The sequence below is a fragment of the Chanos chanos genome, chromosome 11 (assembly GCF_902362185.1).
Source record: "Chanos chanos chromosome 11, fChaCha1.1, whole genome shotgun sequence".
In the NCBI taxonomy this organism is placed as follows: Eukaryota; Metazoa; Chordata; class Actinopteri; order Gonorynchiformes; family Chanidae; genus Chanos; species Chanos chanos.
Window position 1 is genome coordinate 20,604,170 of NC_044505.1, and position 17,981 is coordinate 20,622,150.

General features: G+C 38.5%; 2 protein-coding genes and 1 non-coding gene across 3 annotated transcripts; 2 read left to right on the forward strand and 1 right to left on the reverse strand.

Annotated features, from left to right (window-relative positions):
* Positions 1–298: 298 nt before the first annotated feature.
* On the forward strand, positions 299–370 carry trnat-cgu (transfer RNA threonine (anticodon CGU)). Its single transcript has one exon. It is a non-coding gene; the product is annotated as a tRNA-Thr (tRNA).
* Positions 371–8,594: 8,224 nt separating this feature from the next.
* Positions 8,595–9,338, forward strand: LOC115823823 (uncharacterized). The gene has a single exon (XM_030787846.1). The coding sequence runs from the start codon at positions 8,595–8,597 to the stop codon at positions 9,336–9,338; it is 744 nt and encodes a 247-aa protein (XP_030643706.1).
* Positions 9,339–14,028: 4,690 nt separating this feature from the next.
* LOC115823824 (E3 ubiquitin-protein ligase TRIM47-like) lies at positions 14,029–17,188 on the reverse strand. Its single transcript, XM_030787847.1, has 6 exons — positions 16,589–17,188; positions 16,075–16,170; positions 15,404–15,637; positions 15,139–15,295; positions 14,491–14,550; positions 14,029–14,099 (listed from the first exon to the last, which is right to left on the reverse strand). Exons 1-6 carry the CDS (start codon positions 17,171–17,173, stop codon positions 14,029–14,031), a joined length of 1,203 nt encoding a protein of 400 aa, XP_030643707.1. The 5' UTR covers positions 17,174–17,188.
* Between the last annotated feature and the right edge of the window lie 793 nt (positions 17,189–17,981).

A 17,981-nucleotide genomic window follows, 5' to 3' on the forward strand; every position in this document is an offset into this window, starting at 1 on the left:
AGTAATACATAATGGAGTATAGCTTTCAGACAGGAGGCTCGGTCAAAAACAAACCAGAAATTGCAATAAGAAAAATGAGATTTGGTTGAAGTTTGGGAGAGATGGAGAAGGAAGCTGGCAGTACCATGCCAATGCATCAGCACATGTGTCACAAAGAGCCTGCACTAAGCAATGCAACACAACACGCCCTACACTGGGGATTTGGCTAACATGACACAAACGTCCTACAAGTTCTGTTTACAGTCGTGGTAAGGGCTGAAAACGAGGAACCATGACCTCAAGTGTGTGTCTATGTACAGGCATGGTGGCCAAGTGGGAAGGCGTTGGTCTCGTAAACCAAAGATCATGGGTTCAATCCCCATCCATGCCTTGGGTTGAGAAACTTGTGTGTATGTATATGGATGTTTAGTATGGAAATGTATAAGGCAGTGGAGACAGTCATTATCTACTTCCCACTGCTCCTGTGTGTACAATTATAGTGACATCTGAACAGACATGGTTCATGATAGGAGAACTGTTTAACCTGGTGGTCTCGTTACCATAGTTACAAAGAAAGCTTCACACCTTTGGCGCCACGTTACTGTTGGAGCCAAGAGCAATTGATTAATGCAAAATACAACCGGTAATGGGCAAATGGCAACCATCACAGACAAAAGGGACTTTAGCATTAACACCTAGATTCTGATTTGCATCAAGCAACGTTATACACCTATTGTCTGTTTGCTTCATGGTATAAAAGGTCGATCATGGTAACAGTTCTCTGAGTTAAGCTGCGGCGCAAGCGGACTTGCTGCCGGATCCCACCACCACCAAATAAAGCTTTTCTCCAAGCGGGCTTTTGCTCCGGTTCGTTTACTTGTAAAATCACAAGAAATTACAACATGTGTCTGGTGTGTTGGATGGGTTAAATGCAGAGGACAAGTTTGCTGCTCAGTGTGTGTGATTGCGGTGATTCACATTTTTTTACATGTGCATTTTCTGTTAGGCTTTAAGCGCCAACATCATTATTTCTTCTGTTTTTCTAAACTTGGGTGCTCTTTTACTGTCGGGCTGTAAGAGGTGTTGACTTCAAACAAGCTTATTTGTAAAATACTTTGTTGTATGGAAATGGTTAATGCTGAGTATCGTTGAAGACTCACAGATTCTGTTACACTAGGGGGTTCATCAGGAGGTACGTTCTGCTCATGTACACTCTGTTGCTTCCTCTTCATGTCTTAACTGAAACTAATGCATGCAGTTTCTTTTTATCAGGAAAAGCTTGACATGTGGCATTCAAAACTTGAGTGTGTTTTTAATTTTTCTCTGACATCTGGGTTTTAAGAGACGCCTTCACTATTGTAGGAACCGCTTAAACAGGTTGGGGTTAATCATGGTTAAGGTTGAGGTCCGGCAGGTTGCTGAAGAGTGTCCTCGCAGTATTTTATTTATTTATTTATTTATTTATTTATTTATTTATTTATTTTGCTGTTTGACTCTGTCAGTAAAAGTTAAATGACTTGGCTCAAGAAATACATTTTCTGTATTAATCTGAGATAACTGTGTTGATGAGTAGTTTTGCAACTTGGCATGATGGGGTGGGATTCAGTAAATCAGTAAACGCTTGGTTGAAAATCCCATCAACATAACTTTTTTTTTTCAGTTTGATGATTTTCGCTCCTAAAATTGTATGTACTGCAATTTTATGGAATTTCATGTCAGTGGCACTTATATTTGCAATTAATTATATCATAGTAAACTAAGTTAATATATCATAGTAAACTAAGTTACTATATCATAGTAAACTAAGTTACTATATCATAGTAAACTAAGTTAATATATCATAGTAAACTAAGTTAATATATCATAGTAAACTAAGTTACTATATCATAGTAAACTAAGTTAATATATCATAGTAAACTAAGTTACTATGTCATAGTAAACTAAGTTACTATATCATAGTAAACTAAGTTATAATATCATAGTAAACTAAGTTACTATATCATAGTAAACTAAGTTACTATATCATAGTAAACTAAGTTAATATATCATAGTAAACTAAGTTACTATATCATAGTAAACTAAGTTACTATATCATAGTAAACTAAGTTACTATATCATAGTAAACTAAGTTAATATATCATAGTAAACTAAGACATTTCCTGAGAGTGCCACGCCCTCGCACCACTCTCTCCCCCAGTTTCGTTTTCCTGGGCTCAACACTACATTATATAAACGAGGGAACAGACAGTGAGCAGTCACACACAAGCAGGACACCAGAGACATCACAGACCAACCAGAGCACTACTGAAAACAAGGTACAGACCTGACATTTTTTCCCTATCGTTATTTTATTACTCTGTTTTAATTACACATACTCATACTCATACACAAACTACATTAAACTAACATTCAATTTTCTTCACGTATGGTTTGTCAGTGTAAACTGCACCGAAGTCCTAGAATCACAGTTGTAGAATCAAAATTCAATTGCCATACCTTTCTAACCATCACTCTATATGTATTTCAAGAATCTGAATTAAATTGTTTGTTCAGTTATGAACACCCCACCTGTCTCTCTCTCTCTCTCTCTCTCTCTCGCTCTCTCTCTCGCTCGCTCAAAAAGGAACTCACAATGCCAAAACCGAGGACGTTCAATGGATTGTTTGATCTGGGTTATTCAGGGTTTGGACAGCCTCTGCCCAGGCATGGACTTAACCTCTTGTACTGGTTTGCTAATGACTACGTTCGGTTTGATTACGCTGGCCGCATGATTCCACAATGTGATCCTTCGGACGGCAGTTTTGGCTTTCACCTGTTCCACAACCGAATCGATGATGATGACAATGACACGCTCTTACCCAATCAGAGGTGACTATACTATGAGGTGGGAAACCTTAAAAGTCCTAATGCCTGTAGGCTGCCTTCATATGTCAGGGGGAACTACAATCGCCACCAGGATGATAGCAATAAAGATCGCATCATCATACGACTTGATTCACATGATTGTATTGATCGGGTCTATGTGACAGAACACAAAGATTCCGCAAATTTCAGCCATCAGCACACCTACCGTATCAGCCAGGGTCTGCTCAGCAAAATCAAGAGCATGAATCGGGAACACTTCCTTCTGGAGGCTAATCGTAATCTCTCCCAGCTGCAAGCGTTATTCCGTGAGCAAAGCACATCATCTGTCGTTTCACATTCATACGTGCGCCCCCCATCATACCAATCATCTGAGCCTTTCTCCTATGAGACGTGCTGTACGATCATTTTTGCAACACTTGTGCTGATAGTCCTGTTTCTATTCTTTATTGCGAATATGGAGAATGAGTATTAGTAGTCACACAAAGTACAGGAGATCTCAAAGGCTATGTTGTGCCATGAGGAGAGTGTCTCCATGACATACTCACACTGTGATTGGTTTGTCTCTTGTAGCTTGACAGAAAATATTAAAGGTTCCTGTAACCCATCCCTCACTTTCAGGCCTTCTCTTTCTCTTTTTTCCCCCCTTGCTGAATCATAAAGAGCACAGGTGACATCACAGAGCACGTGTAGACAGTAAGAGAAGTTTTTGGGCTGGTGATACTGTCTCTTCTCGCTTCAGTGGAAATATGAAAGTTTCGTTTATTTCTTCATCTTCTTCCTTTCCCTCATTACAACACGTTATGAGGTGAAGCAGCTGTGTGTAGACTCACAGATCTGGTTTATATCAGTGGATACATCAGGAGGTCCATTCTGGTCATGCCTGAAAGAGAGTAACAATTCATCTCACACAGGTACACACACACACCAGATAATGAGGTTTGTAAAGACACTCTTTTCACAGTAGAATTTAAAAAGGACAATAATGAACACCCACTTACACACAGGTCCAGGACTGGGCTGTTACAAAACACTGTCTCACTTTTTCAGTGGTTGAGGGAGCCTTTGTATATGACTTTCATTCTGAGCATTAATTAGACATGTCACACTGTTTACATCATGGTCAGCAGGTGAAGATAAGCTTGCCCATGTAATGGCAGTCACTTAACTGAGTTCCAGAAAATATGATTTTATTGTGCACGAAGAAGTGAAAGACAAAGATGAATCAGAAAAAGACATAAACTTAAGGTCAGGAAAGGGTCAGGTATTGACCAGTGAACACATTGGTCGCTGGTCATTAAAAGAGGGCTTTGGTTGGACACTGGTAACAAGCACATGGTTAATGTTGTGTTGTGGTAACACTGTTAAACTCCATCTAAAATCCCACAACCATCCTTGAAAAATACCCACATTTATATCTTCAGTTCCAGACTCCTGTGCTGAAAGTCTCATAGGAAGTGACAGAATACCACGTTCTGGAACATACTCTCGAGAGAGTCAGAGATGTGGGAAGATGGAGAACATAGTGCTTATTCATGCCGCTGCATTTTTAAAAGGAGGAATATAACACAAAACTCAATTCACAATGCAGAATCAGCATTAAATATAGTATTCACAAACATTAAATACTGTATGTGTTGAAAGTAAAAGAGAGGATGTTGATCAAGACAAGAAATCATATTCTGTTTTAGGTAATTAGTTAACACAAGGTGTTATTCTAATTTCAGTACTTAACCATGTCTTTTGAGTGAGCGGTAGTCAGAAATAAGACGTGTGAGAGATAAATTCACTCCAACCTCACTGAATTTATCAATCACCTCATGATGGCTATAGCATTTCATAAAAAGCTGCTTGTGGACACTAAAACATTTAAACCCAAACACACATAAAGAAACAATGACCGAAACAGAAGAGATTCCTAACTTGGGTTTGGCCAATTTAAGTTTCGTCATAACATCCTTGTACACACTACCTTATATAAACGAGGGAACAGACAGTGAGCAGTCACATACAAGCAGAACACCAGAGACATCACAGACCAAACAGAACACCACTGAAAACAAGGTACAGACCTGACATTTTCCCTATCGTTATTTTATTATTGTGACTGTATGGATGTGTGTCTGTTAGATTAAAGGGTGGTTAATATTGACAATGATGGATATTTTTTGTTTGTTTTCTACAGTTTAGAAGAGCTGAACACAAGTAGTCATTCCACGATATCTTGCATTTCATGTATGTGTGGTTAATTTGATTTGAGTTGTTGGACTGGAACACTCATATTTCATTGTCTCATTGTATCCAAACTACATTAAACAGTTTTTTGTTGTTCAAAAAGATCTTAGAAGATGATCTGAAAATGACTAGACCAGAAAGAAAGAAAAATCATTGTTCACATTGTTTAGTAAAAGTAATTTTTGGCTACATATGAGGGTCACTTTTGGACTTTTTATTTTTTAGGGCCAAATTAATTTTCTTCACGTTTGATATTTCAGTACACACTGCCTTTAAAATCCATGGGATGTACACCTCTATGATCTTTTGATATGAAAATTCAGTTTGCCATTCAAAACATCATTCTCTCCATGTGTTTCAATAATCTGAATAAATTTGTTTAGTCATTCATCACCATATTCCCCACATCCCTCTCATGTCTTGGAGAAAGACAGTTATTCTTAGTTCAGTGTTAAGAAACACCATTTTTTCCATGTAGATTCTACTTACCCCTGCTTAACCTTGTGTATATAACACAATTCAAGATACACGTTTCAAGCACACAATATAACATATAGCACGTAACTTTAAAATATAACACACAGTAGAGGTCGGTGACATGGTACTGTGAATAGGGAGTGACTAACGACTATGACATTAAGGAACATGCAATTACATGAAAGTGATTGTTCAGGTATCATTGCAAGTACATTGGTTTTAGAGAGTCAAAAGACCAGTGCAAAAATATTTGAGAGGAGGCAGAACCAGTTTGGGCAGTAGATTATATTTCATGTGTCTTAAATGTATACATACAATGAAAAGCATTTGCATGGAAAACACTCAGGAGAAACACATTTCTCTGTCCACCCTGCTAAAAAACGCACAGAGACGCTATTTCTTTGTTCATTTCAAAACATCTCCCCTTTTGCTCGTTAAGTTTTCACAGGCAGAGAAATGAAAGTGAAATATCAGATCAGCACAGTGTCTGTCTACAAATCAAATCAAATGGCTGAGGATTATTGCTCTGTAGACATCACCCCAGAACACACTATATAATCAATCAGTCGATCAATCAATCAACCAGTCAATCCATCAAGCAATCAATCAGCTGTCGTATCAAAAGCATATCAAAAGAAGTTTTTTAAAGACTTCCATCATTCCATCACATTGTACTTTGGCTATTGATAAACTTCAAGGCGGCACACTGCCGATGGGGTGAGTTTAGAGGCAATGAATAAAGGTCAGTAGCCAGGAACTTTGGGTTTTAGGGTTATTGTTGTTTCATATTAGGTCTTCATTTTATATTAGGCCAGAAAAGAGTCTGACGTACAACCTGTGATATAACAAACAAACAAACAACAAACAAACAACAAACACAACGGTCTGGGGTCTTCTTTATGTTGATCACAGGATACACGCTAGTGGTTGATTTTTTTTTTTTTATATATATACATACGTCATTGGCTTTACATGGACACCTAAGAATCCTATTACAGTCACTGAAGTATGGGTGAAATAACTACAACTTTGTCCAATACAGTAACTCATCTTAATGAAATCTAAATCTTAATATGGTGCTGGACAGGGCTGAAATGAGGCTGGAACAAACTCGCACTACCCATACAGAACTAGTCGGTCGCAACCATGGTAACCACGAGGACTCTAATCTAGTCTCTTGGTGGAATAATTCAGCTACATGATTAACTGAGTGAAGCACTGTGTGTCGCCCATTTTCGCGTTTGTTCTTTTCCGCTGCTTTAATGTTGCTGTAAAGCAATGAAGGTGTCTCGGGAAATATATCGGAGTTAAAGTGCCCCTTTGCTTTTGAAAATATAGTAAAATGAAAATGAACGCTAACAGAAATATTTACACTTGTGTAAGGTTGTAATATTCCCAAAATGCACTTAAACACAGAGTATTCCTACTTCGTTTAGACTGTTACTGACTGCGGCAATCATTGGACTGTATCAGTTCTTTATGAATTTCGTTGCATGAAGATGCCTTGTCTTTCGTCAGCTGGTGTTATACTTATTTTCGTTTTTTGTCTGATAATGTTGGATGGGAAAATCGGATGACTTTTTGTGATGTGACATAAAGCAGCTCATATTCAGTTTGCCCGAAGGAAAGGCGTACAGAAACCCATTTTCACGTAAATAGAATAGAATAGAATCCCAACAACTGCACACACACACACACACACACACACCGTGAACAGTGAGCAGTGCATTTGTTCTCTGCGTTTAACCCATCCTTACACACCAGTGAGCGCACACACACAAACACCAGACGCAGGAGCAGCGGGCAGCTTTCCTTGCGCCCAGGTGTCGTTGGGGTTCAGTGCGTTGCCCAAGGGCACACAGCTGTGGATGTTGGTCCAGGGAATCGAACCGTAATGTGTATGTACACATGCAAGAACGTCCGCTCAGTCGGTTTCGGTTTCCCAGACTTCAGACTTTCTGCAGGGGAATCTTGCCTTGCGCAACTGAGGAGCAATGCTAGGCACACTCAAAGGAATAGCAGGTGGGAAGGAAAAGACAGAGAGAGAGAGAGAGAGAGAGAGAGAGAGAGAGCACCAACAACAAACAACTCTGAATGCAAGCATCGTTGTCTGTTTTTGGATTATACTCTTATGATTTCATTCTCTTCATTTGTAGGTTTTACATCTTCGTTCGTTGGTAAGTAGGTCTACACATAAATCTTACAGTTAAATCTTAGAGTTAAACTGATCTTCTTCTTCTTTTTCTTGTTCTTGTTCTTGTTGTTGTTGTTGTTGTTGTTGTTGTTGTTGTTGTTGTTCTTCTTCTTCTTCTTCTTCTTCTTCTTCTTCTTCTTCTTCTTCTTCTTCTTCTTCTTCTTCTTCTTCTTCCTCTCCAATACTCATTCGACTTTAATTGCAGTGAAATAATTATTTGGGGGTGTAGAGTATCATAGATGTTATTTGCCTTTTAACTTCAAAAGTTTTATAGCTGTATAGTCAATAGAAAGTTCCATCAAGGACATTTCAAGTCTTGCTGCTCCTAATGTTTTTGAACGTGACATACAAGGACACTTTCGTACTCCTTTCCTGTTCGAGCTGTGAAGGCAGAACCATGCGGAAGAATATCAAATGAAGCCAACCCATTTTAATATTTAATGTGGTTTAACTATTTAAGCAACGATATTTAATATTATTTACTGATTTAGTTATTTATTTATTTAGTTGCTATTTAATAATTTTAATAAATATTCTTGAATTTTCACCGACAGGCCTTTTGGTTTTGGGTAAGTGTCCTGTCCGGGAAGTGAGTGATAACACATACAGAGACACAGTATTAGTTGTGCTTTTATTTGCATATACACACACACGTACGTACGCTCTCACACACACTCATACACACATTCACACACTTTTGATAGTGGAGCGACGCTCCTGCTACAAATATATAGAGAAATCTTGTGAACTTTGTGCTTGCAAGGTCAAAAGTTTTCATTTCCTCATTGTCAGTGATCTTCATGCTGAAGTCAAAATATCTGTGTCAGCTCTTCCACAGGAGAAGAATATGCGCAAACCCAAACCCACGACCTTAAATGAAATGACGAAACTGAGAGAGTCTGGCTTCGGTCAGCAGTACCCAAGACACGGACTAAAACTCTTACACTGGTTTGCTCGGGAATGTTTTACTTTTGATACCAACAACGAAATGCTTGCCCGGTGTAAACCATCCAGTGGAGTCTATGGTTTTCATCTGTTTGAGAACAGATCTGACGAAAATCTCCTCCCTGTTTCAAATTTTCCATACTATGAAGTAGGAAATTTAAAGTTACCTGGCGCAGATAAGCTCCCCGATTACGTCAGGAAGGATTACACAGGTTTTCATGACAAGAGCAATGTTGACCGCATCATTGTTAGACTACACAATGAAAAGCAGTTTGATAGAGTGTATGTCACTGAACATGATGGTCCGTCAACCTTCAGTCAGGAGCACACCTTCCGCATTAGTAGAAATCTCCTAAAGATGATCAGAAAGATGGATCTCGACACATTCTTGGAGCAGGCAGGATACTCTTATGAATCTCCTAACAGAGACCTTCATTCTACATCTGCTGGCACAAAGCCTCTGAGTACGCCCATTTTAGAATCAGCATCAAACAGACCAAACAATAAAGACTTTGCGATTGACATTGAACCAGCACCTTCTTCGCTAACCAAGAGCACTGATTTCCACACAAAACCAACAACAAGATGTCCGAAGAGCCCACCTGCCAGCAGAGGATTCTGGGAAAATTTATGTACCATACTTTAGATCATTGATATAGATGCCTCATTGGCCCACTGTTGTATGTCGCCTCTATGTGTCTGCCCGTCCGCCATATTGGCGAGGTCAAGATCCGCTAATAAACACGTAGGCCTACTATGTGAACTGAGAGATGCAGACTTCTCTACAAAATCGACTGTAACTCGCTTAATTCTGAACCAATTTTCATGAAATTTGGTTTGTTATAAACATGTGAAATTAAACATGACACTGGTTACTTCTGAAATGAAATACAGTTAGTGGGGATGGACCTAATTAGCTCTGTGCTGAATCATTAACCTTCTGAATAGACACAACTTCCACTGGGACATGCCGGCTCCGATTTATGAATAGGCAACATCAAGTGAAAATGATTTAGAATTTCAGCTTTTGTGAATTTCTCCAAAAATTGCAAGCCGGTTAGTATTGCGACATAAACCCCGACAGGGTCATGCAGGACCCCGACACGAAGCTGCATTATCCCGCTTATTACACGATGGATTGATTTCTTTTCTTACTAAAGAAATCAATCACTTGTCACAAAATATTGATTAAAAAATTATTTTATTGCCTCCACTAAAAAAGTTCATTCGATTCTACGGTTGGTCCATAGCAACAGTCTGTTATTCATGGCAATGGTCCGTTATTCAGAAATAACAGACAGTGGAATGCCGTAATTGACCAATCAGAATCGAGTGTTCAACAAAGTCACGTGATAAATATAGATAAAAAAGGATTGAGAGAAAATAACCTTGCTCGCAACGATATTTTGGTAATAACTAGTTAATTTCATGAAAATCTGCTCAGAATTAAACAAGTTATGGTCAATTTTGCAAAGAAATACACATTGTATTGGTTTACTAGTGGATCTTGACCGCTCCAATATGGCAGACGTGTAGACGCATACAGCAGCGGCTAATGAGGTATCTGGTCTTCTACATGTATACTTTAGATCAGGGGTGTCAAACTCCGATCCTGGACGGCCGGGGTCCTGCTGATTTTTGTTTTCACCTCTTAGTTACCTGTTGATTTTCACTTTGAAAACAGGTGTGGACACTCTTCAGCCAAGCAGAGATTCTATTTAGTTGGTCTACAAGAAAAACAGCAGGACTCCAGCCCTCAAGGACCGGAGTTTGACACCCCTGCTTTAGATGAACTGCCTTGTACCTTTTACAGTAATACATTCTGAAGTTGCATAGCTGGAGACAGAAGTTTTCGGTTTTTCACATGTCTGTATTGGTGTTCTAACATTTACAAAGTGTATGGACAATCATTGATTTGATTCAACGATTAAATCTCCCAGCAGCTATTCTGCATTTTAATATTAAAAAGAACAATGATTTCTTGTCTTGTTGGCCGTTGCAACTTCTCTTATGTAATTCATGGGGAACAGAATCTTTCTAAATAGGCTATTTTGTTAAATATCATTTCCTAAATACTCCCAAACCTCTTATTTCACTCTTTTTCCAAGGAGGTACATATCAATCAGAATAACAAAAAAGAATTAGCAGGAGTGTAAGTGCAAGAAAATGAATTTAAAATCAGAAAATCTGAATTTGCTTTAAAAAAAAATTATACAATTTTGACGAAGGGCTGTGTATGAATGCACTGTGTACTGTATTTCAGTGTTTCACTGCAGGAAAAAAAAAAACAAACAACAACAGCAACAAAAAACAAAACAAAAACAGTTCCAGACAAACAATGACAATAAATGGTATCCAAGGTGAGCAGTGTAAAGTTCTCATCTATGCGTACTCTCTCTTTATTGTGTGAATCATTACATAAGTGTGTGTGTGTGTGAGAGAGAGAGAGAGAGAGAGGTCAAACATATAAAAGTTCTGGGTGAATATCTGTTTCAATGCCTATTCTGGCAGTCATGTACCCACTGTCCTAGAGGCAATCCTCTATAACATAAAAGTCTAAAACCCAAAGTCTTGATTACTCACTCTTTCTGACGCACAGTGATGATGTGCACTACACGGCACTTCTGTCCTATGCTGACCTATGAGCGCTGACTCTTTTTACAACATAGGTCAATGTAGCACTTAATTACAATACTTGGAAAGTGCTAATACATATCACAGCGGCTCTGTCACCCACTTGTAGTTCACTCTGTTATTTTCCTCTAACTTACTTGCATGTGCATCTAGAATGATACTGAACTTAATGGTGGAACTTATACAACAATCAGCTCCTCAGTGGCTGTTTGCTTGGTTTTTGGAATCTGTCTTTACTGGAGGTACCTCTGGATAAAAGTGTCTGTAAAGGAATAAATGAAAATATAAATATAAATATGTGTAGACAGCACACCCCTTGGCTTGAGTGAGTTTTGAATGGATCACATAATATTGTGTTGTGTTCAGTAATGCCATATGAGAGAAAAAGGGATAGGATTTTCTGTTCAATGGCAACAATGCCAATTATTAAAATGCCAAATTTTCCGAAAACAGTTTTGACTAAACAAAGTTGAAAAACTGAGATTAAAAATATTTTGAAAAAACAAAATAGTAAAAGCAAACACAGATCAATTAGAAACTACAAGGAGATTAAAAAAAAGTACAGGCAATTATTTCAGTAAATAGTACAGTGAGTAAAAACACAAAAGTATCTCCAAATTCAAAATGATACAACTGTTTTTTCTTTTAATGTGTACTGTATCATATTTTGCAAAATAAAAGCAGCAGAAACTTCACTTTATCAAGGATTTATTGACAATCAGATCAAGTTTCAACATTATTTAATTTGTCAGTCATTACTCACAACAGACACGTGCTGTTTTTTCATGAGAGCGAAAAATCTTAGGTTTCAATCATTTTTTACTAATTAATTGTCACTTAACGAATGAGTGAATTTTCTAGTTCATTTATATATATGGATATATGTGTGTGTGTGTGTGTGTGTGTACGTGTCTGTGTGTATGTATATATACATATATATATATATATATGTATATATGTAAAGGTGAGTGTGTGTGCACGGTCTGTCAGATATTTAAAAGAATTTAGTGCCAAAGCTCCAAAAGGCAGATCAAATAATAACAAAAAAAAAATTTGTAAATGAATTATAATTATTAAATCAGTTCATAACAGGTTCTCAAATCATTTGATTGCTCTGAGCATCATATGAAAACCTGTGCAAGATCACATGATTCCATACGTTGGTACATTTGTTTTCAAAGAGAAAAAATCAAAGGTGTTTTACATGTGACAGCAAAACAAAAGATCAAAACATAGGAAAATAAGAACTGATCAGAATATATGTGATATGATCATAGCATAATTGATTTCTGTGTCTATCCATACACATTTATTTCTCCTGATAATAAAAGTCTGTAGTGATTACAATATTCCAGAGGGTAGAACTGGTCAACACTTGATGATGTATTATTTGGTCTTGAACTAACAGCCAAATCCGACTCGACTGACAGAATTCTGAATCGGGTACAGGCCTAGGTGACTTTCAAAACACTAGTAAACACTAGACTTTCAAAACCTATATAGCATTGTAACACACATAAAAAGCACAGGCAGCTTTTAAATCCCGACCCTTAAAGGGATTCCATTTACATCTATGGGCAGTATATGTCCCTTTGAAAAAAGGTGTGAACACGTCGAAGCTGTCGTTGTCTCCAGCACTTTTCAAAACAAACTGACGCCCATGGATAACCTAGACTGATTACAACTACTAAGTGTCAAAAAATGATCAAATTATCGTACATTAAGGAACTTTTGGCATTAGTGATCGTACATTGTACAGAGGGCAATTACTGTACAAATACTATAATTATAGTACACTACATCTCGCAACGCTGATCGGAATTTCCATTTTCCTCCTCATAAACATCCTGCGATCACGTCAGGTGACTAGTGTGCTGTGTGAGACATTTAAAAGAAAATTGTGCCAAAGCTCCAAAAAGCAGATCGTATATATATATATATATAAAAAAATAATAAACAAATTAATTAGAATCATTAAATCAGTTCACAACAGGCTCTCCTGAAAGTCACAAAGAAATATTTTGATTGCTTTGAGCAACATATAAAAACCTGTGCAAGATCACATTTTGATACATTTGTTTAAAGTGAGTAAAAAACAATGGTATTTTACACGTGAAGGCAAAACAGCAAGATCAAAACATAGGAGAATAAGAATCAAAAAGAATATATGTCATAGGATTAAGACATTTCGAGGTATAATCACACACAGTAATTTCTCTTAATAACACAAGTCTTTAATGATTTGTTTTTATTTGGTTCCCTTATGATTACAAATTGAAAATCTATAAAATCAAAAGATATAAAAGATATATCAAAAAGATACAAATTCATTAATGCAGTCAGAGATTGTAGATTATAACCTAAAGTCTCGTGGAATATTCCTTTTACATGTATCTCATAACTAACATGTGCAAAAGAAGTTCCCAGATAATGAAGACTGTAATAGTAAATATCTCCCCTGGTATGGAAAATTATTTCAACATAACTTTCAGCAATAGAATCAAACCACACAACTTAACTGGAAATGGCAGCTCTCCCAGCAGGTCACTAATACATTTCCTGACTATTTTGCTTTAGATTCTAGATATGACACCCCAAAAAGCAAAACTGGTCAGCTCGAAATTTTTGGTTAACTGGTTTTGAACCAGCACCATTGACAACTGTAGTCCGGCCAAGAGCTCTATCACTAATCTGACATAATTTCACGTTTGCGCCGTCAAAAACCCAAAAGCCAGGGCAGAGACGCTGAGTGGGGTCGAAGTTGGCCCGGGCTCTGTAAAGAAGGGTCATTGTGTCAGAAACGCTGAAGAAAGACAGAGTTCCAGCGCTCTGATCCAGAAACACTCCGATTCTTGAGGAGATTTGTACTGGGAGAACAGTCTCTTTATCATTGTGCCAGTAAGAACATTTATCAGGACTACAGGACAAACTCCAGGACTCAGCGTTGTGTCCAAAACATAATTCGCAACCACATCCTTTCCTTTCTATTCCTTTATAGGAGACAGCAATGTAAACCTGAGAGCCACCCCACTCAACTTCCCAGTAGGAGCGCCCGGACACACTCTCTCTACACAGGGCTTGAGCCATAGGGTTGAACCTTTCTGGGTGATTGTATGGTTGAAGATATGTCTGTGGTTCCTCCATAAATGTTATCTTCCTGTTACCTTCTGTCAGACCCAGATATTCATATGCTGAGTTAGTGTCCACAGTCAGCTGATGGAAATCTGATGGGTTTTTAAAAAGCACAGAGCAAATTATTTCTTGTGTTCTGATTGCGCTCAGTTTTTAATGCATTTTTTTGTGTATAACCACCACATCCAAATGACAAAATGATTTTTTAAATGATTTCAGGATAGTGCAAAAACCTCTGTTTAAAATTGGGGATTTCTGAAACAGACATTGGGTATTTGATTTGCATTTTCCCTGTGGGGCTAATTTATATTTCAGGTTTTTTTTTTTTAAATGATTTCATTTTGTAATGTATGTGAATAATTAGAATAGTTCTACTTGAACAGTGAAGTTTAAAATGTTACTTGTTTTCACATCAAAAGTAAAAGACCATGCCTGATAAATAAAATGACTTTTGTGCTACAGCATTGATACTTACAATGAAAAAAATCCTCTCTGATCATTGGCTCAGATGTTTGAACCATTTGGATTTTTTTCACTGTGGAGACAAAAAATAAAGCAGTCAAATCAGTCCATTCATACGCTGAATGACAGGGAACACATGGCAGACCATGTGACTTCATAGGTTCTGCATACATTAAATTGACGATTCATGCAGCCAGAACAACAGTTTGTTCTCATACCTTGAAGAGATACTTTGTCACATTCTTTTCTGCACAAAGCCTCAACTTGCTTTTTCAGTTCTGACACAGATTTCCTCGTATCTCCGAAACTTGGCAGGTTGACTGTGATGTTTGGGAAGTGTTCAGATCCAGGGAGAGTGCTGAGAGATGGGAAATTCTGTGGGAAGATGAGGAAACCACTAAAGAATGAGGATGGGAGACCAAAAGCAGTTAAATGAAAAAGAGGTTCTTTGGGGGTTTCTTGATATTAATAGAAAATATTCACCTGAAGAAAAAGCCAGTCATCATCACATTGAGAGAGCTGCCACAGCTCAGTGTCCCTCCTCTTCAGCTCAGCAATCTCTTTCTCCAGCCGTTTCAGGATTCCTTCAGTGCGTTCCAATTCTGCCCTCTCACGAGATCTGATCAGCTCTGTCAACTCAGAACTCTTTTTCTTTAAAGAACTGACCAGTTCAGTAAACATCTTTTCATATTCATTCACTGTTGCCTGAGCAGAGACCTTTAGAAAACACAGAGAACAAGACCTTTATAGCAGTGGTGTTAAAGTCTGACTCTTAGCCCACTATAGAAATGTATCTATTAGCCAGGTTTGCGGGTGTAAATGCATCCCTAGCTTGAAGGCATGGATGACACCTTAAAATCTACAGACTTTATTTTGTTGCGACCTGTTCAGTTCTGGCCCTTGAACCGATAAATTCTCATGCTGTATTTGATTTAATCAATAGCTCTATGTCAGTTTTTGTCATAAAGCTTACAGAGCAGGAAAAAATAGCAACACATTAATTCAATGGCTGTAGTTGATTAGTGCAACTATACAAGACTTGTCCTCATACTGTTGATAAGAAAGTTAGCTAACGCTGTGATCCTGATAGGCCTAAGATTTCAAACATATCCCTAAAACATCAAACAGCTGGTACGGTTCCAGTCGATACTCACCTTGAGAGACTGTATACCCTGTTTGAGCTGTCTCAACTTCTTCTCCCTCTCCAGAACCCTCTGGCGATACTGTGTCTGGATGGTTCCTATTTGTCCCTGTTCATAAAACAGTACAATTTTTTTGTTTTCTGACTGCAGTTTACAAATGTAGCTCATTTAAATTATATTGATCATTACCAGGAAGTAATTAGACAATTCCCCTCATGTTAAAAGCTTACAGAAAGGAATCTGCTCACTTCCAGGTCTCTATTTGGAATTCTGTTCAACCAGACAGACCAATGTGATTCTCAGAATCACGGTGTGAACATCTGAAGGTCATACTCATTGAATTCACTCCACGCAATATCTATGTGCTAATTTCAGAGAAGAAACTCTACTTGGTTGCCTCATCCCTAAACACAAAAAATTAAATTACAGGGGAACCCCCCCCAACCCCCCATAATTTGGTAAAATTCCACTATATGAAAAAGTGCTTTATATCATATTAATTAAACAAAATATTTTCAACACTTACCTGTTTCTGTGCCCTCTCTGCTTCAACAGGCAAGACATCATGTCCACGGTGGTAGTCCAAGACACACATCCGACATATAAATTTCTGATCAGTGCAGCAAAACTCATTTAAGGGTTTGTTATGATAAGGGCAGATCCTCTTCTTCATCTGATCAGGGTTGTCTATCACCTTATGTCTATTTCCGGGGTTGAGTTCGGAGTGAAGCCTGAGGTGAGTTCCGCAGTAAGAGGCAAGACACACCAGACAGGACTTGACGGCTTTGAATTTTGGCGCAGTGCAGACGTCACATGCCACGTCGGTCGGCCCAGCAGGGCTGTTCTGATCCAGAGAGGCGACCGTTTCTCTTAGTTTCTCCACCATTTCGGCCAAGATGTTATTTCTGCCCAACACTGGCCTGGATCTGAATGTTTGTCTGCACTTAGGGCAGCTGTAGACCCCTCTCTGAGCCTCCTGATCCCAGCAACCCTTGATGCAGCCCATACAGTAACTGTGTCCGCAATTAATTGTCACTGGATCCTTCAGCAGGTCCAGACAAACTGGACAGCTAAACTGGTCCCGATCCACTGAAACAGACGCCTCAGCCATGTCGTTTTGCTCGCAGACAGACGGTATGTCGAAATGACGTTTCACTTTCATTTCTCCGCCAATGAAAGCTTGTTGAGGAGAGGGAGTGGCTGCTCTAAAACGAACAAGGAAATAGAGCTTCCGTGCATTTTAACAGCGTTGAGGGAGAGCGCAAAGTTTTTCGTGAATGGTTTTCATTTGAATTCGTTCCATTGCATCTGCACCTTTGCTTGTTAAAAAATATGATCTAGTCCCCAAATTCGAGCTGCTTCAGCTGCCTCTCAACTCTACTTCTGTGCCTTGATCTTCTGACTCCACAAAACAGATTTACTGGCCTTGAACTTGAACAAACACATTCATGCACTTGCAAGTTCCTTAACGCCACAACATCTTTCGTGCCCGCATCACACAGGCAACAAACTTCCATTAATCAGGATAATAAAATCCTGTTTCTGTCCACTCTATTCCCCTAGTTCAGGCTTCTCAGTTCAGACACTGGCCGACTGTGATTGACAGTAATCAGAGAGAGCATCTGAAACAAACTGTCGCAATCACTAACCCACTGTTCATGAGGGCAAGTAAACCACTCATGTTGCCAAGTTTAAAACACCACGAATTTTCGGCGCTTGTGTAGCCGGGTAGCGTCACCTCCCCTTTTTGTGTATCCATTGTTCAGGTTGCTGGTAACTAATTAGCCTAACTGACAAGCTCTTGTGCATAAATAGCCCAGGTAAACGCTACCTGAAGGCTTGCTTTCTGGATATCCGTCCCTTCTGCCACCGTTCCTTCATTATTAGAAAGCTTGGATTTTGTAGTTACTGCCAGCGTG